Source organism: Ananas comosus, linkage group 2 (assembly GCF_001540865.1).
Source record: "Ananas comosus cultivar F153 linkage group 2, ASM154086v1, whole genome shotgun sequence".
NCBI lineage: Eukaryota > Viridiplantae > Streptophyta > Magnoliopsida > Poales > Bromeliaceae > Ananas > Ananas comosus.
Genome location: NC_033622.1, coordinates 14,787,819 through 14,814,543, shown reverse-complemented (window position 1 = coordinate 14,814,543; position 26,725 = coordinate 14,787,819). Strand labels below are relative to the sequence as shown.

The window sequence follows — 26,725 nt, the reverse complement described above, 5'->3', positions numbered from 1 at the left end:
TTATGTACATCCGCTGTGCCGCGCAGAACACGGAACAGCGGGGACGCCCAATGGAAGAGCGACACGTGGGAGATGTGGGCTCGCTTTTCGGTGGTTTGGTGTTGTGCGTGTTTGGTGCGGGGGAGAGGCGAACAAGTGCACGTGGCTCCATGCGGTACGTTGCTTGGCCCGTCCCACTGAGGTGGCGGGCCCCGCGGTGGGGCTCATCCGTTCATGCCAAGTTGGCGCTCGAGGGCGAACAGCTGTACGTGTCGCGCGCTGGTGGAGCGACACGTGTCGACGGGACACAGTGCGAACGGGGCGCGTGTAGCGTAGGGCGGGCGGTGGGACCCGCAGCAGAGTCTCATCCATCCTGCGGAGTGCGGAAATTTCAAGGAGACGATTCTTGCGGCCCCCCCCTCCCCCCGACAACGTCCTCATAGAAATTTGCTATGCGGGATGGACGTTACGCCGTCGGATCGCTCTCGGGCTGATCCGCTTAGGCCCTTTAAACGGTCGATCGGGCTTTACCTAGAAAACGCCCATACGAACTGGTCGTAGGAACCGCTTCCCAAACTCCGAGAGCTGCAAAGGGGCAAAATAGTCATTTCGTCCCTCACTCCCCGAGCGTTTATTAATCTTTAATTAAATTATAAATAAATAATATATATTTAATTCGAGTACCAACTCGACAGTTTCCTCTTCCTCCTCCTAAATCCTTTTAAATAAAATCGCAGTGGTTCGCTGCAACCTACAATCTCTTCTCTCTCTATCTCTCTCCTTCTCTATTTCTCTCTGTATCTCTCTCTCTCTATCTCCCTTAAAAATTTTAAATAAAGCTTCGTGTGGATGTGGGTAATTATCCGATCATTCTCTTAAATTTTAGTCCTGTTTTGGTTACAATTATTACGCTCTGGTGAGTTCAAAAATTCCCCCACGGCGATTCAGTTTTTGGATTTTTTTTTTCTTTTAATTTTTTTGTCCACTTGCTGTTTTCTGTTAAATATTTGGCCAAGTTTGGATCAAGGTGCTTGCTTAAACTCTCCTCCACTTCCCTCGCATTTTGCCTCTATAATTTTCAAACCAAAAAGAAAAAAAGTTGGAATTTTTTTTTTTTTTTCTTTCCTCATCTTCCTGATTCAATAATAATAATAATAATAATCCCGTGTGTTTTTTCTCCAATTTTTCATATCATTTTTCATCTCTGTGCCTTTTCCAGTAGCTCTCTAATCTCTATACCGGCCGGGGCCGGCCAAGGTGGGGTTTTTTTTTTTTTTTTTAAAGCCCTCATTTAATCCTCTTGTTGTCGACACAGAAATGGTATCAAGCTCCTACTCGAATCTTCTGGAATTGGCCTCCGGCGAATCCTCCTCGTCCTCCTCCTCTGCGGCTGTCGGCCGCATCGCCCGCCGCATCCCGCGGGTGCTGACGGCCCCCGGCATCGTCCCCGGCCTCGGCGACTCCGACTCCGACGCCGACGCCGACGCCGACGCCGCATCGGTGTCGTCGTCGCAGTCGGACAACTCCTCCCACTCGGCGCGCGAGCGCACCATCATCGTCGCCAACCAGCTCCCGATCCGGGCGGCGCGGCGCCCCGCATCCGAGGGCGGCGGGGGATGGGCCTTCTCGTGGGACGAGGATTCGCTGCTCCTGCAGCTGAAGGACCGGATCAGCGAGCACTCGTCGGACGCGGAGTTCGTGTACGTGGGGTGCCTCCGCGAGGAGATCCCGGCGGCGGAGCAGGAGGAGGTGGCGCATACGCTCCTGGAGACGTTCCGATGCGTGCCGGCGTTCCTCCCGGGCGAGCTCCGGTCCCGGTTCTACCTGGGGTTCTGCAAGCAGCAGCTGTGGCCGCTGTTCCACTACATGCTGCCGCTCTCCCCCGACCTCGGCGGGCGCTTCGACCGCACCCTCTGGCAGGCGTACGTGTCCGTGAACAAGATCTTCGCCGACAAGATCCTGGAGGTGATCAACCCGGACGACGACCTGGTGTGGGTCCACGACTACCACCTGATGGTCCTCCCAACCTTCCTGCGCAAGCGCTTCAACCGCGTCAAGCTCGGCTTCTTCCTCCACAGCCCCTTCCCCTCCTCCGAGATCTACCGCACCCTCCCCGTGCGCCTCGAGCTCCTCCGCTCGCTCCTCAACTCCGACCTCATCGGCTTCCACACCTTCGACTACGCCCGCCATTTCCTCTCCTGCTGCAGCCGCATGCTCGGCCTCACCTACGAGTCCAAGCGGGGCTACATCGGCCTCGAGTACTACGGCCGCACCGTCAGCATCAAGATACTCCCCGTCGGGATCCACATGGGCCAGCTCAGGTCCGTGCTCGCCCTCCGCGCCACCGAGCTCAAGGTCGCCGAGCTCATCGGGCAGTTCTGCGACAAGGGCCGGACGCTGCTGCTCGGCGTCGACGACATGGACATTTTCAAAGGCATCAGCTTGAAGCTGCTGGCGTTCGAGCAGCTGCTGGCGCAGCACCCGGAGTGGCGCGGAAAAGTCGTCCTGGTTCAGATCGCCAACCCTGCTCGGGGCCGGGGGAAGGATGTCAAAGAGGTCCAGGCCGAGAGTTACGCCATGGTGAAGCGGATCAACGAAGCTTTCGGCCGCCCCGGGTACGAGCCCGTCATCCTCATCGATAGGCCGCTGCACTTCTACGAAAGAATGGCTTACTATGTGGTCGCCGAGTGTTGTCTGGTGACCGCCGTCAGGGACGGCATGAATCTTATCCCGTACGAATACATTATCGCCCGAGAGGGGAACCGCGAGCTCGATAAGGTGTTGGGGTTGAGCCCGTCGGCTCAGAAGAAGAGCATGTTGGTGGTCTCGGAGTTCATCGGCTGCTCCCCTTCCCTGAGCGGGGCTATCAGGGTTAACCCGTGGAATATTGACGCGGTGGCCGATGCCATGGACTCCGCCTTGGAAATGGCCGAGCCCGAGAAGCAGCTTCGGCACGAGAAGCACTATAGGTACGTCAGCACGCACGACGTCGGGTACTGGGCAAACAGCTTTTTGCAGGATCTGCAAAGGACCTGCAAGGATCACAACAGGAGGAGGTGTTGGGGGATAGGTTTTGGGCTCGGTTTTAGGGTTGTAGCCCTTGATCCCAACTTCAGGAAGCTCGCTTACGAGCACATTGTTTCGGCTTATCGGAGGAGCACGACCCGAGCCATTCTTTTGGATTATGACGGGACCCTGATTCCGCAGGCATCTATTGATAAAAGCCCTAGCGCAAAGTCTATCGAGATCTTGAACAGTTTGTCCCGAGATAAGAACAATATGGTGTTTCTCGTAAGCGCGAGAAGTCGAAAAACCTTAAGCGAGTGGTTCTCGCAGTGCGAGAATATTGGAATAGCGGCAGAGCATGGCTACTTCTTCAGGTGACTTTTACTCACTAGCTTACCTGCACAAATTCATTCATGTTTTAAAAGTGCCGACTCGATAATATTTACCGGTGTCTGCTTCTAGGCTCAGGAAAGATGCAGAGTGGGAAACGTGCGTGCCGGCAGCAGACTGCAGCTGGAAGCAAATTGCAGAGCCTGTTATGAAGCTATATACTGAAACAACTGATGGGTCGACCATCGAGGACAAGGAGACAGCGGTTGTCTGGTGTTACGAGGACGCCGATCCTGATTTTGGCTCTTGTCAAGCAAAAGAGCTTCTCGACCATCTAGAGAGCGTCCTCGCCAATGAGCCCGTTTCAGTGAAAAGCGGGTCTAATTGTGTGGAGGTCAAGCCGCAGGTAAATGCCGACGTTCCAAGCAATACGCTAGCCGAATGTATGTTTTGTTTTCAGAAGCTTCTGGCTTCTGGGATAGATAAGTTATTCCAAAACGCATGCTCCAGAGACGATAATATCTTAACCATTGAATGTGTGCAGGGGGTTAGCAAGGGTCTTGTAGCTCGACGGCTGCTCTCTACTATGAAGGAGCGAGAGTTGTTGCCGGACTTTGTTCTTTGCATCGGTGACGACCGTTCTGATGAAGACATGTTTGAGGTGATCACCACGGCAACATCCGGCCCTTCTTTAGCACCAGATGCTGAAGTGTTTGCTTGCACCGTCTGTCGAAAGCCCAGTAAAGCGAAATATTATCTGGATGATACTACAGAAATTGTTAGGTTGATGCAAGGACTAGCTAATGTTTCAGATCAAGCCCCCCCTATTAGTTCAAATCCTGCCTAAAACTACGTTTTTCACCTTTCTGAAAAAGCAGCAAGAAGGTGAATTCTTTTGCCTATCTACGTAACCTTGTAGGGAGAGTGTAAACCGATCATCCTCTCTTCTCTTATTGTGTTATTAGGTGTAAAAAAAAAAAAAAAAACAAAGTTCCCTTTTACTTCTTTGGAGGTACCACCTCATTTGTTTCCACTGATTAGCATGTATATAAGCTTTTGGTAGTGCAATTTCGTGCGAAAAATAGTAGTAGTGTTTGAGCATCTTCCCAGGAGTGACTTTGGGATCTTTGTGGTGTTTAGAAGGGTTTAGTTGTGTTTGTGAGATAGTTAGCTTTTAGGTTTATCTTAACTGGCTCTTGTGTCTGCATCGATCTTCTTATCATCAAGTTGTAGTATGTTGGTTGACCTGCAGATTATTTATTAAAATGAGATTATTTTTTAAATGAGGTTCTCTGTCATCCTCTCTTCTGTTGTTTAATGCTGAAGATGCTGGAGAGTGATTTTGACTAAGTAGCTAATCGCGAGATTGATGAGATAATAAGATTGGTTGGTATTTATCAATGATAATCTTGATTATACTATTGTTCAGAGTAAGAAGTTTTCTGATTGGCCTTTCTTATTTATATGTTCTTCACCCAACCATGTTTAACTTTTGCGACTTGTTGATGGTGTATTTGATCTTCTTCATCTTGCAGTAGATTACTGTGTTTGCATCTTTATCTTAGCACAGATTCTTCAGCAGGGTGGTCACCAATTTGTTCAAAAAAAAAAAGGAAAAGAAAAGAATTTTGGCTTCCACTATTTGAACACCAGGTTTATGCTATGAGTTGTTTGCCATAATGTCATACTAACTTGGCTATTTAAGAATCAGTTCACCTCTTGTTGCTATCAATCAGAAAAGAACATACTTTCCTCGCGTAAAAACAAAGCTGGGTAAAAGATCCAAAATTGAGATAGAGAATGAAAAGGCACCAAAAACTATTGAAATTTTTTAGGCCGTATAAAGGTATCTTCATCTTTTTGTCGAAGGAATGTTGATTCTACTCTTTTACACTTATCTGTAATCACCCAATTCGAATCACACACATCAAACACTAGTCCTAAAATTTTGTAAAAGAGTAAGTGGATATACGATCACTTATTACCAAAGAAAAATTGCAACCATTGTTGTTGGTCAGAAATAGCTGCCTCAATCTTTGACTAATTTAAGAGGGTGGACCTACTCTGCTATATCACTCTCCTACTCAAAAGAACATTGACAATTACTAGAAACATCAAGGAGAAAAAAAAATAAAATAGCAACTATTATAATTAGAACCAAAGAATTTAAAAAAAATGATAATATATGTCAACACTACCATACTTCCCAGTGCTAGACGAATATTGTTACAGTGATTAGCTTTTCTAAGTTTTCTACTTTGATTTATCACACTCAAAACATTCTAAATTGGTAAGTAGATGCCTAAAGAGTAGCATAAGCTGTTAGGATACTTACAGTTGAACGCAATGGCATCTACTGCAAGAAATATTTTAGCATGATCCACCATGCTAAGATCTGAGTGTTAGTTTTGGTATAGTCAAATTTACAATCAAGTCAAGAATATAATACTGTAAGAAAAGCGTAAAAATCCGTAGAATTTCAGGGAAGGAATAGAAAGAATTTGATATCTTCAAAACCTACCATTATGAATCATATTTCAAACTCACCACCAATTCTTTCAAGTGTTTCAGATAAACTCGGCATAGTTTTTGGCAACCTGGAGGCGGCTCAGCCTCCTGAAAGTGTCTCAACAATTTGGTTCTGCTGAATTTGCTATCCAAAATCATGTACTTCGCAATCTACAAAATAATGAACACAACAAGCAACATAGTAGTCCAGAAAAGAAATACTGGAAACCAAGGATTTAAGTGCCGTGGCACGGGATCGTGCCGGAAACTTGCCGGCACGGTACGGCACGGTGCGTGCCGAGCTGTGCCGATGCGTGCCGGTCAAAAAAATTCTTGTGTGTCGACACATAATAGCATGAAATATTTATTTTCTTTAGCAACAAAATATTCTAACTATTTATTATATCTTTTTATCACATCTTTTGAACTTTATTGAGGAAATTACTTACTAATTTAAAGAATAAAGGGTTTTAACCTATGCCATCGGCACAGGGTCTGTATCGTGTAGGTATCTTGTTGGCACGGTACGGCACGGCGGATACGCCCCGTACCGACGGGCACTTAAAACCTTGCTGGAAACATCAACAAAATTCCAGAGAAAGTATAAACTAACCTTACAATACATTAGAAAGACAGATACAGTTTTCTAAGCCAATGTAGGAGCAAACTCATCTTCACTCCATATGACTTCATCCCAAAATAAAACGGAAGAAAGAAATAATACGAAACTTCAGAAGGTCTATATACTTAGATCAGTTTCTTATGTATTGTGAAAAGTTCAATACATTTTATCATAATATAGTAGATTTACAGGTCGTCACTGTTCTGTCAGCAAAACAACGTCAAGGGGCCATCCCAATCATGTTCCCATCTCCAGTAGCAAATGCACCTTCAGTTCATAGACCTCAACTTAGAAACAAGATAAATAACATAAAACTGACATAAAGAAGGTATTGCCACTGTTTTACCTAATGTAATTACCTCTGAAAGGCTAGTCCAAAGAATCAAAGAAAACTGAGAAAAGATAAGAGGCTCAATACAACTAAGCCTCTTAAGGCTAGATGAAAGATCTTCCAAAAGAAAGATCAACTGCTTTGCAGGACCTCCTTCATGTGTTCCTTCTACATTCTCCAATAGATCGCTGTTCCATTCATTTCATTTGTCCCGAAACTAGTCTAAAGCTGTGCGAACAGGATTTCATTCCATGCATCAGGAACACCAGGAAGGCACCAGTGCAAGCAATCATGCACACCCTTCAACGATTTTGCACTGTATTTTGATATATGTGCCTCATCTCTCAACTGCGACAAAGCAGTAATATCCAAAATCTTAACCCTAGTTCCATTTACGGCACCTGCAGTAACTATATCGCTTGAACCATCCTGCACTACCTCACTGCCCCCAGCCAAGGGAACTGTGTTATCGCAGCTTCCCCCAGTATTCCAATCTCCATTAACAAAATGCCTGGGCGATAATGTCCGGAAAAAAGCTTTCAATTTTGGGCGTCGCAGAAGTTCTGAATCGAGCCATTTGGCAATGCTGTATATAGTAAGGTTTTTGGCATTTCCTATCGCGGCAAGCCGTTTATTTGTGTTGGGTGTCCCATTGACATACATTTCCCACCTATTAGTTTTGAATTTCCCTCTATTCCAGTGATGGCCGGTGTTGAGGATGAGAACATCAAACCTATCGAGAAACTGCTTCAAGAACGTTACAGGACGATCTAGATGCATAGCATAATATGTAGCTGGATTTGATTTGTTCAGAGGCTGCAGTTCGCATAAACTTGCAGACCAGTAGAAAAGAATGGTGGTATTGCTACTTGGAAAGCGATAGGCCCAACCGTTGGGCCGTATAGCACCACGAGCTTTAACTAGACCGAATTCTCTACCGCTATCTTCAACAGGTAAGCTAGTTTTACCACCAGTGACCATACACATTAGGGACTGAAATTGCTGCCTCCCCAAGGAATCACCTACAAAAGCTATTGTCTTGTGCCTCATCCTGGGAACCAAACACAACCATATAAATTAACCACAAAGATGTAAGAATTAAAATATTGGAAAAGGAACATGTACCTCTTCAAGAACTCGTGCCCTGTGAACTCAGGCATCTCGCAGTTTTCTGGTTTCCATCGGAAATTCTCATAGGAGAAATCTGGACGCTTCATCACTCTACAAGCCCACATTTCTGAGAGCCATCGCTGGCATCCAAAACCAGAATATAGTGGCCGCTTTTTATCCTTGATCCATTTTCCTTTTGCAAAATTACAATCTGAGAAGAATAATAAGTATATTAGACACATTTAAATGATCTTAAGAAGCAAGGATTTAAAGGGATTTGCCTAAGTACTTCCTACCAAGACACCTCAACAACAGACACATTATTTCCTGCAAGATAACATCAACAACACAGACAGATGCATCAAGACATGCACACTGTCGTCAAAGATGTTCAAAGGAAAATAAAACAGTATAAGAAGTATAAGCAACAGAGTTAAGTACTACTCAAAAATAAAATAAAAAAAAGGCTTCAAGAAGAAGAAAAGATCTAGCTACATTAGTGATGAGTGATAACACATCGCCATGATACCGTGGATCATGAATAGTACAAAAAGAAACTATAGAAAGATTCATTATCACAAGAAATCACAAAATAAAAGAATTATAAATTACCTTTCTTCAAAGGAAGATCCTTTTCTAAATTTTCGTGCTCTTTTTCACTATCAGTTGCTCTAAGATCCTTTTTCAAATCTTCGTGCTCCTTTTCACTTTCACTCGCTGTAAGATCCTCTTTTAAATCCTCGTTCACTTTTTCTCTTTCAGTTGAACTAGGTGTTGAGATCTCCACTGATGGAGTGCCAATCGTTGCCTCTGCATCTTCGGATAATGAGTTTCGAAGTTTACCTAGAACGGATGAATCGTCTTCCACAGACAGCTGCGGTCGTGCATACTCTGAGAGAATCAGGAGAGAAGTTAAAGAAGGAATCAATAGAACTGTAGAAAGAGAAACCAAAACAGCCAATGAAAAAGGGCAATGAAGGACCACCTAAAACTGAAAAATGTCCAAAAGAAGAAAAGCAATGGGCTCAAAAAGAGAGATACCTGGAGAAAGAACATCAAAGTGCTCCAGAGATGGTTGGAAAGGTGTGACGAGCGGGGTTCTCTCACGTGCCCAGATAATAAGCGTTGTAAAGATAAGGATGATAAACATGAAAAATAGATTCGTCCTTGTTAGTTTCAGCAGACCTCCGCCTTTCATCTCGTTAAAGATAGCCTAGAACTCAACCTTGCTCCGCATACAAGCTTTCAATCAACTCGATGTGTGATGCTCTAGCAATCCAATCCTCCTCTGCATAAAATATACACAAATGAGATAATTCACGTATAGGTAATAAGTATTACATAATAAAAGAACCACGAAGTGGCGGCATTTGGATTGATGATCAAGGCTACACCCGCCGAATCTGGTACATTCCACTTGCCATCCTAAACCCCCTAGCAACGAGACCGTCTTACAAAACAACATCCTTTTCATATAATATAATGATAGTGATGCATAGATGTAATCAATACATAACATTCAACCAAATAGGTTAAGGAAAAAAAGGAAAAAATTAAGAGAATTGGGGGAATAATTGATCATGATTCAACTTAGGAGAGGCGGTGCTAAGAGTAATTGGTGTGAGAATACAAAATTCTCGAGTGAAAAAGAATTGATATATGACAAACTAAAATGTTAAGAAGAGTGTATATAGAAGGATACCAAAAAGTAACTAATTTATAAATAAAACTAGTGTGTTGCCTAAAAAAAAAAAGGTATACTGCAAGAATGATTGTCCAAACCGATCTAACATTACGCATCAAAAAAAAAAAAAAAAAAAAAAAAAAAATCTGATGTAATCTCTCTCACGATACGATTGCAAAATTTCCCTCGGAAAAAATTATTTGATCCTAAGACAAACAAAGAGCTTGTTCCCATCAACAAAAACAGCTTAAAATCGCCACAAAAAATAAAAGTAGATAACCCTAACAACCATAACCATAATCAGAATTCTCCTTCAGCTGAGCTTTACATCTACCCTGCACCAAAACTAATCCAACTCGAAGTACAACACAAAAAAGAAACGTGCAGATCCTACAAAACCGATCACAAGTTTCGATCACGAAACCAATCCAACTCATCAGATCACGAGAAATTCTAAAAAAGTAGTTGATTGAGATCGAAACCAGAACCCCGAAAGGAACCAAAGCGGATCGATCGACTCACCGGCCGGGCCCCGCCGGGAGGCCGCCGCCGCCGGAGGCGGAGGAGGAGGAGGGGAATCGCACGGCGAGCGCGTCGGAGGAAGTGCGGAGGGAGTAGCGGTGTGGGATTATTTTCATTTTTTTCCTTTTTTAATTCGACGATAAATAGGAAAGCGAGACCGTAGAGAGAGAGAAAGGTCGTATTAGCATCACCTTTCAAATATTCCCGCATAGGATCTCTCTATGCGGACGTTCGTCGGAAGTGAATTTTGACGCCCCAAGTAGAGAGAGCTGTGACGACGTATCACGTATACGAAATCCCGTGTATACAGGTGGGCTTAGGCGTAGGCGTGGGGCTTGCGACCGTACGTACCGTGGGGCCCACTCGGAAATGTACACGTGTGGGGTCATGATAGGGGTGAGGGCTTTGTACGGTGTTCGCTTCCTCTGTACCTGATTCACGGTATTTTAGGTGCGAGTCATTGAAAGCATGTCGAACCGAATCTAATTAGCGAGACAAAAATCCGCGAGGAGAAGGTATTTTTTTAATTGTGCATTCAAGTGTGCGTGAAGCAACAGTTGTTGACCAAATACGTCCAAAATGGTCACGATTCCTTCGAACCTGGTCAAATATCTTTGAATCTTGTTGCGTTAAGAAAAACAAAAATCGAAAGAAAATAAAAATAAAGAGATTTAGTAATAAAAAGAGGATAAATATAAGAAAGAATGTTAGTTTTTAAGTGGCATCGGAAATCTTGGAAGAGATACATGTACTTAAACAGAATCAAAGGGAACGGAGTAAATTGATAGTTACATCAACAAACGAGCCCTATATTCTATACAGATGCCAAAATATAAATTGTTTATCGGTAAAATCAAACTCAAATCTAAACGGAAAGTTTCATATTCGTTTGCTAAGTTACACGCATACAACCACAGTTGGGATAAGAAATTTTCTCACAAACATTGTGACGATAAAATCAATACCAAACCAACCACATGGTATAAGAATATATTCACCACCTGGGTAGAGAAAAGGAATCCACCACACTCTGTTAAAAGAGAGCAAGTAGGAAGAAATAGAATACTCCAACCTATACAAACAATACAAAAGGTTCGTCTTACAAAACGGATAACGAGCCTTGACTTGAAAAAACAAAATAAGAAACAAAACAAAGAAGGTTAGCTTGACTTAAAGCATCACCCCAACTACAGCATTACGGCGAAAAGTCGTGTCAGATGCACATCGGCCCTCTTTGTGTCCTCTTTCTTCTTCTTTTTTCCCCTCTTTCTTGATAGTATAAGGGTCGTCCGTGCCGATTTTAATCCACAAGTCATGGAAGCTTGGGGATAACAAAGTAGGTTGGAAGAGCAAAAGGAGCATGAGAGCTCTACTTCGAGTTGCTTTGTCATTGAACATTGCGCGTCAACCCACTTCGTGGGACATTTCTGCAGACAAAATGACGCCATGAACTGTTAGAGATTGTATTATAACAGTTCCAGTCTTTCAGATATCAAAAAGAAAGTAAGATTAGGTAGTACAATTAAAACTTTGAACTTCAGGTATCCAGTTCAAAATGCACTGTTTTTCAGGTAATGTCTATACATTTGCACCACAAAATTAAAAAAAAAAAAAAAGAAGAGGACAACAAACTTGGGTTCCCAAAACCTTGAACTTGAAATAAAATAAAAGCTGTTCTGATAGTCAGGAAATCGATCTTACCTCCCAGATAGCAGCTGGGAAGTATTTACAGGAGCCTTGGAACTACTAAGCCGCTTAGCCCTATTGTCTTGCTCCTTCTCCACACGCATGGCGGCAACCTCTTTCTCCATGGCGGCCACCTCCCTTCTCATTTTTTTGGCCTCCACTTCCATTGCTTTATTTAATGTATCCACCTTCCTTGCTAGCATCTGCATTAAAAAATAGAAAAAAAAAAAAGAGTTAAAGGGCTTTCAAAAATGGAGAAGGATGTGGCAACAAAAGGCTAGTCATATACCTCAATCGCGTCATCCTTGTCCTTCAGGCTTTGATCTTTCTCATGGCATGCTTTTCTTAACATGACTACCTCCTTCTGCAGTAAATCATACAACAATCCAGAGACAGAATCATTCAAATCATTGTTAGCAGAATCAACTATTGATTTTTCATCTGTGCTTTCTTTAGAATAGTCATTCATCTCACTGTCTCTAATACTATCTGACGATCTGTTCATTAAATGACCTGCTCCATTTGTAAGGACTTTTGCACGTTCTAGTGACCTACTACCACCATCAAATGACTTCGAAGCACCTTTTGCGTGCTTCAGTACTATACTGCTGCCTGTGGAGAGAGAAGATCTTATTTGAAATGATGGAGATTTCTTAAGTAACAAGCCGCTTGGAGACAACTTAGAAATGTTATCAGCTCCACCCAGTGATTGGCGACGGGAAGGGCCATTGCTTAAAGACTTGCCTTCTGCACCGGGACGAGTGGAACTGCTTGAGGGCATTCTCAATCCTTCTTCCAATACTTTCAGTCGCAACTGGTACTTCTCCTAAAAACAGAAAAGGATCACGCATTGCAAGCATCTAGGCGTTAGACAAAAATATATATGAGCAGGCTTAAGCCTCAGGTGATCTGTTAGTGAAGTCTTACCTTTAATTGAGCTTCGGATCTAGCAGCGCGTTCCACTATGGCAAGCTTATCGCGCAGCTGCAGCATTTCCCCCTGTTGCATAAAATTTTGGTGATGATAAAGCTACTGTAAAAAAAAGGATGAGTAACAAAATGTAATTATGTCAACAAAGTAAAGATATGTTGGCATGTCTACGTACTTGCATGAACCTTCGCTCCTCCAGCCACTGTCTAACAGGCATTACTTTGTCATTAGCATCTTTCCATTCGTTTGCAACTACAACAGCAACCCTATTTGCTGTAACTTTTGCACGGGCAAGCTCTCGGTCAAGCGTTTTCCTCTCTTCCTAAATTAGTACAGATATTAAGAAGAAAACAGTTTGTATGGAATGAGAAGGAATACAATGAGGATTTCTAACTTTCTGAAGACATTTAAACAACAAGATAAAACTCAAAGATATGTTACATTCATTTCCTGAACTTTACGCTGGTAGTCTCTAACAGCATTAGCAGCTGCGCCACCAGCAAGAACAGCCTCTTCTAGCTCCCTCACAGTCTGGCTAAGCTTTTCAACCTCTGCGACTTTTTGGCGGTGCAATTTGTCCAAGATCTTGTTTTCTTCCTAAAATGCAAAAAATATAAGAGAATTTTTAATTCTGAGATTGGCACCTTTCTACAAGACCGAGCTCTTTCTTTTATCATATTCAAGTTAAGATATTGCACATCATAGACACCTGGCAGATCTCAATCTGCTTCATCAGCTCCTGATTTTTGTTTAGTAGATCATCCACCATAGAAGCCTTTGCTAAAGCAATCTGTACGGTCCTTTCTGCTTCCACTAATGCTGCCTCTTTGGATTTGGTCAGACGATCCAATGCCCTATTGTCATCTTGCAGCTTTGCAATCTGCAAATATACTAGATCTGTAACAATATCTTGTTGCCATTTTATTTTATTTGCATTAAATATGCAAATGAAGTAAATCAACAGATTGGTTTAATGGGATCCAACACTGGTTACACTGCAGCAAAAGGGGTTACTTCCACTCCATAAGAGTAGCTTATGAGTTATGACCGATAGAATGCTTTCAAATTAACACGTATCATGTCTATGTAGGAAATGCTGATGTTATTTCGAATTTATTAATTCCTGGGATAAGCTCAGTTTGTGAAAACTTAAGAATAGTAAATGAGAAACTAATTGTCTAAATCTTTCTTAAGTAACCATGAGAGATGATATGTCAACAGCCCCATTTTTGCAATCTATTGTACTAAGTAGGTGAATTATCATTAGCAAAATTATGCAGGGAGCTTTGGAGGATTAAAAGGAATCAAATAAACGAAACACTATGACGATGACCAGCTTTCAATCTCATTCAGAAGTATTGTATAAATTGTCTTTGAAAATTCCCCCGAGAGATTAGGAGCATAATATAGAAAATGACCTAATAGAACCTCTGCATAGATAACTGAGAATAAGCTTTGAAATACGAAAACATCATTACATTCTATAGTGAACTAGAAGTAAAAGCTTCTAAACAGGAAGAGTAAAAAGATAGGCAGATACGGGGTTGAATGTTACCTCCTGACGGGCAAGCTTCAGCTCTGCCTCAAGCGGTGCCAGAATGGCTTCAATTGGGGGCATGTCATCATCCTTTTGAGCTGCATGAACTCGCCTAAGTGTAGCTTCTGCTGCGTACTGGGCAGCCATGGAGGCTTTTTTCTCATCATTAATCTTCTTGATTTCAAGATTCTGTAAGTTGCATTTCTCACCAGATTCAGTTCTGAATGAAAACTAAAATAAGAGGTCGCACAAGGTAAGGTACTGCGTATACATACTTTGCTTTCAAGAAGGGATTCCGTTAGCTTGAGTTTCTCGTCCAACTTTGCCAACTCCTCTGAAAGCTGACATTGCAAGAGTGAAATCAGTGGATGTCGAGCTAAAAAGAACCATAAATCAGGTTTTAACACAAAGCGAAACTGCTACATTGCTAACAAGATAGAAGATGCCAATTTGCCAAGTTTTCGTCAACCAATAAAAATTTTAGAACCGGACAGAAGTATAACAGTAGGTGAATTTCTAGATGGCAGATAAAACAGCTGAATTAATACTAGATTATGCGATCGAGTCAAACCCTATAAAAATAGCAATATAAGCATTGTGAAAAAACTAAATTTGCAGGCCTTGATTCACCTAAAGTAGAACCCAACAATATCACAAGGATTTTCAATCATGATATAGTATATAGCAGGAGGAACGATTACTACATAGGACTAGATTATACATCTCAAATACTATTCAAGTCCATAAATTCATTTGACGAGCACTGTTTTTAGAAGACATTTTCGACAATCACGACAAAAATATTAAGAAAAAACACTTTTTTTTTGCCCCACGTTTTTACAAGTCGGAGTTACTCAGTCAAAAGATTAAGAAAACGAGAAAATAAGTTCATAAAATAAAAAAAAAAAACATAAAAAATCTAAAAAATCAATAACAGAAAAACCTCTAAATTAGTTCTCGAGCCTATTGAGCTCGACCTTCACCGGATCGGACCCGTGGAGCATGTTGATGAACTCGTCCGCATCCAAGCTCCGCCGAATCGACCCCCTCCNAAAAGAGTAAGACCTCTTCGACAGCCTTCTCTCTTGCACGCTCCGATAACCTCAGAGCCTTGATCTCCGCCTGAGCCTCTCCTAATTCACGCTCCTTATCTGGACAAAAATAACAATAATAATAACAATTTTTTTTAGAAAAAAAAAGAAAAGAAAACTAGAACACAAGGACAAAAAAAAAAAAAAAAAAAAAACTACAGATCGAACCACATTCCCACCTCTGACTTCGTTCTCGAGCCTATTGAGCTCGACCTTCACCGGATCGGACCCGTGGAGCATGTTGATGAACTCGTCCGCATCCAAGCTCCGCCGAATCGACCCCCTCCGCCGCGGCGCCCCCTTGAGCGCCGCCGCATTGCCCCCAGCCTCCGCCGCAAAACCCTCTCCTCCGCCGCCGCCGCTCAGATCAGCCATCTCCGCCGCCCTAATCCTCTCTCGCACCCACCATCCAAATCCCGAACCCTCTAGGTTCCTCTAGTTGCTTCGATCCGTCGATGGAGCGCAGGAGAAGCGCGATTTGAAACCCTAGCTCCTCGCTTCCTCGCGTTCCTTGCCGTCGTCTTCTTCTTCTTCTTCAGAGCAATTTGAATCCCGGAAAGAGAGAGAGAGAGAGAGAGAGAGAGAGAGAAAGGTCTGGTTTCAACAGGGAGAGAGAGTGTGAAAAGGGGGGAGCCCAATAAATAGTACAAGCCCAAAATAAAAAATAAAAAAAAAGAAAATAAAAAAAAGAAAAATAGTGAAGAGGACTAGCAGTGTTGACTAGGTTCCTCTGAATCCCATCAGCGTCGAGCTCGGTGTTGGGACCGCACCCGAGAGAACGCAGTCGCGTTCTTTTGGGTCGACGAGCCAAACTGGGGACCAACAGAGCCCGATAAATAGGACGGGTGCGCATGTGTAACTGTGAACTGTTCGGAGGGTGATAGGTGTGCGATCCACCGTCCATATCAACCCCGCCCCCACTGCAAATAAAAATAATAATAATAATATTAATATTTATAGTTTTTGTGATTATAAATTCGTATTGTACACGTGATGAACGGTTAATAACACGGTCTACTCCGATCAACTTTTTGTTCCTAAATCAGTACCGTCGATTCGACTCTAGAATTCTTTTCCGTTCTCTTTTCCGTCATGCACGCTTAGAAGAATTGGAGAGATTTAGGATTGAATTTTTAGTTGTTGCGTGGTAAATCCATCATCTTTGTTAGTGCTGTTTGAAACGCTTGTCTAATATTATTAGGTATGTGAAGCTGAAATATATTTTAATATATTTAATCAAATATTTAGTGGTTGGAATTTTGAAAATGGAACCTATTTCACGCAGGTGGTGTTTGGTTCCGCATAAAATGAACCGAAAAATAATTTTCGGTATAAAAAATTATTTTTTCGCTTATTTGCCTCGACGTAAAAATATTTTTTTTGCAAAAGTATTTTACGGATTCGAGAAAAAAATAAACTTTTTATTTTCTGCTATTTTTCAGCGAAAAATGAAAACTCAGCTACGTAAAATTATTTTCATTCATTTTTTTTCACCAAACAAAACAAGTGTTTTTTTTTTTCCTTCAACCAAATATATTTTGATGAAAAACTATTTTTTCCTACAAACCAACTACTAAAAAATGTAAAAAATATTTTTCCACGAAAATTTTTTTCTATGAAAAACTATTTTTCACGATTTTATGTTGAACCATAGCTTACGTGCATAAACGCAAAGCTTGAATAATCCAATTCAAAAAGGATTAGGAACCAGCATTGTTTTTTTTTTTTTTTTTTTTTTTTTTAGAGATAGGTATCATCTATCCGCTTTGTTTATTTCATTTAGAAATAAATTTAGCTGGAAATGTAAATCAACTATGATTCGAACTTGGGTCTCGAATACCAATCACCAAACCCTTTGCCACTTGCTCTAGGTACGGTCGGTGGAATCAGGATTGTTGGCCATAAAAAGTATGTACACAAAGAATCTAACGGGCAACGCAGATTGCATTCACGCTGTTTTGAGATTCATGTTGACGAAACCACGTAATTTTGGATGAGTTGATAGAATACTCTGACCATTCCCACCGACTTTAATTAGATCGCAAGTTTCAGTTCGAGCTCAGCTTAAGCTAGTTTCGGAATCGCCACTCTAACCCGGCGTGGAGATCACGTGGTGTGGCAGTGAAAATGTGAGCATCTGAGCACTCTGGGACTCCACCCCCCACAAGCGATTGCACTAAAAAGTCTCAGGGAAACAGATCAGATCAATCTGAATGATACATTTCATGTACACCACTGAGCACAATAACTACCAGTTCGGGTCTCTGAAACACAACTTTGAACGTGCCCTTGACCCATTGGAACACTGAGGCCCCATCTTATACGTGTGGGAGCTACAGTGGATCTCGAGTCCCACGCATACTGACACTCACGTGGCTAACGGTATTCATGGTCCACACATGGATAAGAGAGGGATTCATGCACTACTGACACAAAATGTAAGGGATGCTTAGTTATCTGATGAGGATGATTAAGCTTACAATGTTGCAGTAACATTAACCAGATGCTATTCAGTGAAGCACTTTTCGAGCAGTTTTATCGTAGTGTGTAACTATTAAAAGTAAGGAGTAAGAAGTAAGTTAGATCTCTCTTACTTTTTAATTAGTATACTTTTATTTTTGTAGTCTATATTATATAGTACAAATGATAGTAATTTGCCAAGTCGTATTAGATAATGATCGGTGGATTTATCCTATAGCGTCGAGTAATTAATAAACACTTAGTTGCGGGGACTCCAAATATCTTCAACAAAAATGTTCTATATTGATCGTTTCACAAGATTTTTTTTTCTTTTTTTTCGCTTCTCAAAAGAAAGGAAAAAAGAGAAAGAAAGAAATAGAGGAGGGGTGCAGTTTAATGCACCGAGAAGTTCCAAGTGATCGTGCAATTTGCGTGTGTTGGTTTTGAGAAAAAAAAAAAATCTCTTATGGGGTGTAGAAGTATGTTCCGCAAATTGCAATACTGCGACACATAAAAAGAGAAAAGAAAAAAGAGAAAAGAAAAGAGAAGAAACTGTATGTGGATTACAAAATTTTCCACTGGAACCACCAAAAATGTATGGTCACGTGAAGCTGGAACATGCGAAACATTCAACATGTGAAAGCTATATATTTATTTCCCTTCATAGGTTGAGGCCTTACGATTTGGATCGTACCCAAGTAAATATATTTTGAGATAGTCCCATCTGGTAAGTGCCAAAGCAAGTAAAAAACAAATGAAGTCCCCACTCCCATCCAAAAATGTACTACTTCCTGTTGCGTGCGGTGCACATCCTTGTCTAACAGAAGAAAATCTAGGACATGATGAGCTTTACTCAGACTCTTCGATAATGTTACTAACTCTATTTTTAAATTCAAACCAAGCGATATTCAACGACGATGATCGACAAAGAAATGCATCTCAGTTAGAGATATCTCACATATTCTTTCATCCATGTTGCTATGATTAGCGTTAAATTTTTGTCTAAAGATTATTAATGCGCCGATAATTTTAGACGATGTGAGCCGATTGGTTCAGATGCATGTCTTAAAGACACTGTTAGCAAGTTTAGAAGGAATGAACCAAGGCATCACTATATTTGGTCGAGCATTGCGATCTTTTAAATATTTTACCTGCTTCATTTAATTTTTTTTAAATAAATATAATTGTAAATGCGAAGTAACTAAGCTCCAAATCTGAAACTTGAAAAACTAACTATTAAGTTCTTTACCGCTCACGATAGTGTTAAATATAATAACAGTTAAACACCATTCCCTACCAACTGAAGCTGAGTACAACGATTATTTTATGTAATTTAACATAGTATTAAAACAGAAGGTTCTGAGTTCGAATTATACTAGGTACTTGACATTATTAATCTTCTCTCATTTAATTCAAACGTTATGATCTAGCGAAAAGTTTCGACCCCAATACAGCTGTTTGTTTTATATAATTTAACAGATAGGGACAGTAGGTAATCTACATGGTTTTCAACACAAACTAAGAAACACTTAATAAGAGAGAGAGAGAGAGAGAGAGAGAGATGTGTGGGAAAGCTTTGGACTAGACTTCTGTCTGAAGCCAGGAAAAAGATGCAGAATGGTAAAGTCGGATGAAGGAATAACCCAGTTCACCCAGAGAGTGCAGGGCATCACTGCAACAACTGCACATCACAATGATGAAAAGCCCCATTTCACCAACTTTACTTTGCTAGTGCCCCTTTATTTCCCCTTTTGTGTTCAAGTTCCTATCTATCCATATTTAGCTGTTCCTGCCTGTGTGAGCAAGCATCCCACTAGGGCTATCACTTGCTCAAGAATCCAATGTTATTGTTTGGTGACTCCCCACCTAGCTATATGACCAAAAAAGAAGGCTTAATTGCAAGAACCCTCTCTCCCTCTGGTTGAAGGACTCCAACCTCTAAAATATCTTATTAAATAAAACTTATGGAACTAGTAAAGGAAAATGGTATACGAGATCCTAGACTTTTTAATTGGCTTAATAACAAGTGAAACTGTTCTGATATTATGTGAAATAACTGTTCAATTTAGAAACTCAAACGAATAAGAGAATATTATTTTTAATTACTATTGACTGTCCTTAACTCACGCGACAAAAAATTTGATGGTCGGTGTCGAGAACCAAAGTTCGAAAATCTAATTTTTATTTTCAGTTAAGTTTATTTTTAGAAAAAATATATAAAACGTAGCGGATAATATGCTATCTTTTTCTCTCATATATATATATATATATATAGAGAGAGAGAGAGAGAGAGAGAGAGAGAGAGAGAGAGAGTGGGCTGGTATGCTTTTGGAAGTACGGAGCCCTCCGTGCTTCCAAGTTGTTTTCGAAATTCGGACTTTCGAATCGACGATCGGCTCCATTAGAGTTGATCTAGAGTATTTGAAGTACCTAGAAAATAAATTTTGTGATTTTTCAATATCATTTGCCTAGTGATCGGAGGAGCTCAAAATCAATAAGTTTAATGGCCGTGGTGAGCCGTTTGCAAGTTTAACGGTGTAGAAATATCCAAATCACATGAAATTTTGATAGAAAATTCTTTATACCATATAAAACAAGATCAATAACTTTGATCTAAAATTTTAATGTCATATTATCATATTTTGTAACATTTTTATTTTCAGCCGTTGATTTTGAGCCCCTTCGATCACTAGGCAAATGATATCGAAAAATCACAAAATTTATTTTCTAGATACTTCAAATACTCTAAATCAACTCTAACAGAGCCGATCGTCGATTCGAAAGTCCGAACATCGAAAACGACCTGGAAGCACGGAGCACTCCGTACTTCCAGAAGCATACCAGAGGCAATGATATATTTATATATATATATATATATATATATATATATATATATATATTATATATTGGACTGGCTACTATTAGTAGCAAAATCTCATGTTGCCTACAATTTTTTAGCCTTTGGATCAACTTTTTCATTATTTTTAACCATTGGATTAAATACTATTAGTGGGGACCACTCAACCCTAGGGTGACCTCAACGCTAACCGACTAATATCATTCTGGCCTTACAATTTTTCTTCCAAGAGTTAAAAACTTGATAGCAAAAAGAGCGTTTTACTATTAATAGTATTCCAGTCTAATTCTATATATATTATATATAGAGAGAGAGGAGAGAGAGAGAGAGAGGCTACTATGCTTCTGGAAGCACGGAGCCTTCCGTGCTTCCAGGTCGTTTTCGATGTTGCGACTTTCAAATCGTCAATCGGCTCCATTAAACTTGATCTAGAGTATTCGAAGTACTTAGAAAATAAATTTTATGATTTTTCGATATCATTTGCCTAGAGATCGAAGGGGCTCAAAATTAATAATTTTAAAGGCCGTAGTGAGCTGTTTGCAAGTTTAACGGTGTAGAAATATTCAAATCACGTAAAATTTTGATAGAAAATTCTTTATAGTATATAAAACAAGATCAATATCTTTGATCTAAAATTTTAATTTCATATTATCACGTTTTGTAAAATTTTTATTTTTAGCCGTTGATTTTGAGCCCCTTAGTTCACTAGGCAAATGATATCGAAAAATTGCAAAATTTATTTTCTAGGTACTTCGAATATTCTAGATCAAGTTTAATTGAGCCGATCGACGATTCAATAGTCGCAACATCGAAAACGACCTGGAAGCACCGAAGTATTCTCTGATAACAACTTAATCCGTCACTTTCCGAATTTCAGTTTTTCGGGCTCGCCAACAGATCCGTTGTATATACAAAAATTTTTCGTGTATACGAAGCGACAGTTGAATCTGCAAAAAATATAAATACAACTATAAGGGAGTAACAGAGCCGCCAAACCACAAATATATACGTAAAACCAACTGTATATACATGTATCCAAAATATATCACTACAAATCTATCCAAATACGGCTTTCAGGATACAGTACGGGGTATTATGAGTTTATAGTGATATTTTTTAAATTGACTAATGTTCATGCCACATTTATGGATTTTATGAACCGAGCAAAATTCTCTTTTTATGTTCAATTTGAAAGGTGTAAACTAACCTCTATTGACATATTAGAGGACTTAATACAAAAGTTTAAACCAAGTGATACCCTCGTACTTTATATACATGCTAGGATTCCTTTTTATTAATATGGGACTATTATATATTCATGATCTCTCTCTCTCTCTCTCTCTCTCTATCTCTCTCTAAAACCAGGAATTGCAGGTGCAAGTTAATTGAGGCTGGAACTAATGCAAATGGCTACAGATAATCAAGATATTTTTAGTGAAGAATTTAGACAAGGAATCAGGCACTTACTATGAATAAGCGACTGCGATGTCGTACTTAGAGGCTTAAAATGCCTAAACCAATTTAGCTCTTGTAGTTGTCATGTCTTAATTATTGGCATTTCACTATCAATAACAGCAACAAGGAGATGGAGATGGTTAAACAAGACGCGTCCTAACCACTGCTTAATCTAGGGGGTGCGCACCATTTAGCTACAAAAATGGAAGAAAAAAAAATGGTTTAGTTTTTATTTGGTTTTGGTTTGATTCTGTTTCCCAAGCCTATAAATAATTTTAGTTTTTGGTCTCGGTTTGATTGATAAATTTCCAAATATCAGCAGCATATGTTCATATAAATGATAAAGACATTTCGTGCACATGTAGTTTCGTATGTAATACGTTTTTATATGGTAGATTATTTGTATATAGAATTTTCTTTTATGATTAATCTACTACAGATTTAACTTATAGGAGACTTAAAATTGAATGGGCAGAATTAAATTTCAAGCGGTTTGATTTGGCTCCTGCAGTAGTTTGTTTCGTCAGTTCTAAAAGTCTTCAAACAAAGAATTTTAATTTAGTTTGAACAATTTTCAAAATCAAAGCTAGATGCAGTTTTCATAATCAACTTTTGTAACACTATTGTCAACAAAGGAGACATATTCTGCAGACAAAGGCAAAGGGGAACTGCTTGTCTTTTTTCATCTTTTTCCTTTTCCCGGATAACAAAACAGTGACATGAACATATGCGAGGTGGGTAAAGAACCATACACAATGTGCTAAATCACTGCTGACACATGTAGAAGGACAAATTGAATTGATGCGAACCCCAAATGGCATAAATTTGATTCGATTCACCAATAGATAGAACAAAGCCCACTGCTCATGAACACAAATTCTCCGCAATTCCGATGCGCGGAAAACTCCACATTTAAGCGCGTTTCACGTATATCATTCGAACAGTTCAAAGATAACAAACTGCAGATTTATCTATTGCTGATACATGTAGACGTGCCGACCAATTGAATACAATTTTCAGCGAGCATTAGAGATGTAAATAATGTCTGAAACTGCGAGAGAATTGGGTGCAAATAATGTCTGAAACTAAAGTGAATAAGCAGCAGTTATTTCTCAGGTGATTTCGAAAACGAGGAAATTGAAGCTTTTCCATATGAACTCTCCCAGTTTCTTCCATCGAAGCGCCTAATCTCAACATGTTTGAGCGTCCCAGAATCCACACAATTAACTGTCACCGCAATGCCATCCGGGTTTGATCTCGGAATGTAGAAAGAAGTTATGCCGCATATCTTGCAAAATTTATGCTTGGCCGTGTGCGTACCAAAGGTATAGGTGGTGAGGGACTGCTCAGAATCCCCTAAGAGCTTGAATTTAGAAAAAGGCACGATGAAGTGTATATTGGCCCGCATCGCACAGTCCGAGCAGTTGCAGCTCCACGCGACGACACTTGACGGTGCCTCGACTTGCCACCTCACACTTCTGCAGTGGCATCCGCCGCAGTGAGCAATCTCAGCACTCATTGCTATTCGAGTTATGAGCTTCTTCCTGGTGACTGGTGCAACAGATATCTTACAGATTGTCCGAACAGCTAAACTAAATTATTTATGTTTTTCGAGTCTACATTGTCTGAACTAAAACAAGAATGTGAACCAAAAAAGCGATCAGGCTTAAACATATATAAACTCACAATATTTGTGTCCTGCAGCAACATGAGTTTGTCTATCATGATTCTGATGATTGCTACTATCTTTTGGAAACAAATAAATTGATGGTAAAATGATAGATAGTTCTCTCTCGTCTCTCAGTCTTGAACTTCTCAATTAATTTATGTAAATCCTTGAACTTCCGGATTTATTGCAATTCCATACCTAACTGTGAATCCAAGCTAGCTAACAACAAATGGTCCTTTTCAAATACAACACGCATCATGTTTCGGGCACGATTCTACCAGCAAAGCAACTTATTAACATGAAAGAAAAAGATGATATGATCTGATGGGTTAGGGTCATGTTTAATAATGGGAAATTCATCAAGATTGAAGTTTTGATCCTATCTTCCCCTTTTGTTGGAGTTTTTCTAAGTTTCTCCCTCCTTTTCTTTCATTTTAATAAATCGAACCCATCAAAGTTTTGATTCAACCCATGCAGAGCAATAAATAGAACCCATCAAAGTGGAAGTGTTTGTTCTACGAACAAGATTAATAACAGCACATACTCAATCGGAGCATTTATTGCAAATTAAGTTTATTTTGTTACAAACACTATATAACAATTTAGAGCTGAGAACTAGATCTAAGATACCAGCAGGTAGATGAGTAAGAGGAAGGGGGAGAAGAAGAAGGTGGGTGTAGAGGCCCCTTTAAAGATCACCAAAGTAGGGCTGCAGCATATTCACGAGAATTCAAGGGGCGAACCTTCTTCCTCCCTTCAGGACTTGAGAGCTTCCAGAACCCTACTTGATGAAGATGAAAGTACAATGAGAGGCCCTCACTTATATATATTTATATTTTTAAGAAATATGTTTCCCGCTTCATTTATTTAGATAGTAAACTTAGTTATAAATAGGAGAATCAGATCTCGAAAAATGGAAAAAAAAAAGGAGTAGAGAAAGGGACAAAGCGGGAGGAATATAAAATTTTTTGGAGAAGAGCAAAAAAGGCGACAAGAAAAGACATCCCGTTGGAGGCTCTTAGGGATAGGTACTATACTACACCTAATTTGTTAGATGTCGAGCGTTCCAGACGGCTTGCAACATTTGCTGTTGTGAGCGTTTTAAGTTTTGAAAAATACGCTTATTTTGTTTGAGCCAGATAATCCACCGGGTGCACACAATAATTGCAAGCTCTCAATTATAATAGTCTTTCACTCCAGAATTACGCATACATCTTAAACCATTTATCCTCAAATTTTTTAAAAAAAATTAAATTTTTTACAATTAAAAAATAATTAACAAAACAAAGATTAATCCTTGTCCGTTGGATGAGGAGGTGTATGTAGTATAAATAGCAGTGCTCAAATTTTAAGGATAAATAAAAGGTGTGGAATCCTCTCAACTATGGATCACTCTAAAAATGACTTTTTAAAACAATAACAATTGTTCTAATTACATTTATACCATATCAAAGATTTGAAGGTAGCGTTTGGTTCGGGAACAAGGGGGGGAATAAGCTCTTGTTCCCCCCTTTGTTCCCAAACGGTGTGTTTGGTTCTCGGGAATCGTAGTTCCTGAAAATCTGAAACAAGCTGGTATAAGTCTGGAACTGCTATTCCACCTGTTTCGTGGAACAAGCTTATTCCTTGATGAGAACAAGGTTAATTAAAATCTAAATTTAATTTTAATGACAGTAAATTATTAATTAATCTAATTAATATATTTAAATTATTATTTAATTTTTTAATAATTAAATAACTAATTAATTTATTATTTATAATTAATTATTAATAAATAGATAATTATTATTATTAATTTATTATTTATAATTAATTATTAATAATTAATAATATTCATGATTATTTATTAATAATTATAAATAATTATTATTCTTAATGATAATCGATATTATTATTAATTTATTATTTATAATTATTATTATTATTATTATTTATTAATCATTATTAATTAATAATTATTATTCTTAATAATTAGATAATCAATATTATTATTAATTTATTATTTATAATTAATTATTAATAATTAATAATTATTATTATTTATTATTAATTATTAATAATTTTTATTCTTAATAATTAGATAATCGATATTATTATTAATTTATTATTTATAATTAATTATTTATAATTAATAATAATTATTATTTATTAATAATTATTAATAATTTTTATTCTTAATAATTAGATAATCGATATTATTATTAATTTATTATTTATAATTAATAATTAATAATTAATAATAATTATTATTTATTAATAATTAATTAATAATTCTTATTCTTAATAATTAGATAATGGATATTATTATTAATTTATTATTTATAATTAAATAATAATAATTATTATTATTTATTAATAAATATTAATATTAATTATTATTAATAATTAGATAATCAATATTATTATTAATTTATTATTTATAATTAATTAATAAGAATAATTAATAATTGCTATTATTTAATAATTATTATTATTAATTATTATTATTATTAATTAGATAATTAATATTATTAATTTATTATTTATAATTAATTATTAAATTATTATTATTATTATTTATAATTAATTATTAATAATTAATTTCTTATTTATTTTTAAGTAATATTTTGATGTTAACTAATTACATAATATAATTTTAATTTCAAATTATAACTCTTATTCCTCTTGTTCCAATCTAACCATCCAAACACTATTTACCTTATTCCTAGGAACAACTCAATTTTCATCCAAACGCAAAATTGGTCTAGTTCCTGCTTATACCTGAACTTGTACCTATCCCTGGAACTAGCAGTTCTTATTTATACCCGAACCAAACGCAGCCGAAGAGTATAACAAAAAACAGCAACACATTAAGCTGTCTAGTTGCATGCATTTTCAACTGCAGTGCAGTTGAAAATGTATGCATCTATTAATTTTTTATTTGATTTAGTATAGTTAGGTCCAACTCT

At 38.9% G+C, this 26,725-nt stretch overlaps 4 protein-coding genes across 10 annotated transcripts; 1 reads left to right on the top strand and 3 right to left on the bottom strand.

Annotated features, from left to right (window-relative positions):
* Window positions 663-4,598, top strand: LOC109706577 (alpha,alpha-trehalose-phosphate synthase [UDP-forming] 6-like). Of its 3 annotated transcripts, none has more exons than XM_020227507.1 (4): window positions 663-834; window positions 1,295-3,359; window positions 3,448-3,721; window positions 3,860-4,598. In XM_020227507.1, exons 2-4 carry the CDS (start codon window positions 1,297-1,299, stop codon window positions 4,160-4,162), a joined length of 2,640 nt encoding a protein of 879 aa, XP_020083096.1. In that variant the 5' UTR covers window positions 663-834; window positions 1,295-1,296; the 3' UTR covers window positions 4,163-4,598. The 3 variants fall into 3 exon arrangements, with proteins under 3 accessions (XP_020083096.1, XP_020083097.1, XP_020083095.1); XM_020227508.1 differs by having other exon boundaries at window positions 663-895; XM_020227506.1 differs by having other exon boundaries at window positions 663-3,359.
* Window positions 6,422-10,260, bottom strand: LOC109706578 (protein trichome birefringence-like 14). Of its 3 annotated transcripts, none has more exons than XR_002215251.1 (6): window positions 10,093-10,260; window positions 8,928-9,174; window positions 8,499-8,777; window positions 7,902-8,097; window positions 6,792-7,827; window positions 6,542-6,712 (listed from the first exon to the last, which is right to left on the bottom strand). XR_002215251.1 is itself a non-coding variant. In XM_020227509.1 (5 exons), the coding sequence occupies exons 2-5, from the start codon at window positions 9,082-9,084 to the stop codon at window positions 6,999-7,001; spliced, it is 1,461 nt and encodes a 486-aa protein (XP_020083098.1). In that variant the 5' UTR covers window positions 9,085-9,174; window positions 10,093-10,260; the 3' UTR covers window positions 6,422-6,998. The 3 variants fall into 3 exon arrangements, 1 of the variants encoding a protein (XP_020083098.1); XR_002215250.1 differs by having other exon boundaries at window positions 6,805-7,827; XM_020227509.1 differs by having other exon boundaries at window positions 6,422-7,827.
* Window positions 10,959-15,953, bottom strand: LOC109706700 (microtubule-associated protein 70-2-like). The gene is made up of 11 exons (XM_020227655.1): window positions 15,516-15,953; window positions 15,311-15,396; window positions 14,521-14,586; window positions 14,264-14,434; window positions 13,418-13,588; window positions 13,150-13,305; window positions 12,884-13,030; window positions 12,706-12,777; window positions 12,068-12,604; window positions 11,794-11,981; window positions 10,959-11,519 (listed from the first exon to the last, which is right to left on the bottom strand). Exons 1-11 carry the CDS (start codon window positions 15,709-15,711, stop codon window positions 11,480-11,482), a joined length of 1,830 nt encoding a protein of 609 aa, XP_020083244.1. The 5' UTR covers window positions 15,712-15,953; the 3' UTR covers window positions 10,959-11,479.
* On the bottom strand, window positions 22,907-24,803 carry LOC109724456 (centromere protein V-like). Of its 3 annotated transcripts, none has more exons than XM_020253308.1 (2): window positions 24,502-24,803; window positions 22,907-23,659 (listed from the first exon to the last, which is right to left on the bottom strand). In XM_020253308.1, the coding sequence occupies exon 2, from the start codon at window positions 23,625-23,627 to the stop codon at window positions 23,214-23,216; it is 414 nt and encodes a 137-aa protein (XP_020108897.1). In that variant the 5' UTR covers window positions 23,628-23,659; window positions 24,502-24,803; the 3' UTR covers window positions 22,907-23,213. The 3 variants fall into 3 exon arrangements, with proteins under 3 accessions (XP_020108897.1, XP_020108888.1, XP_020108880.1); XM_020253299.1 differs by having other exon boundaries at window positions 24,521-24,803; XM_020253291.1 differs by having other exon boundaries at window positions 24,408-24,802.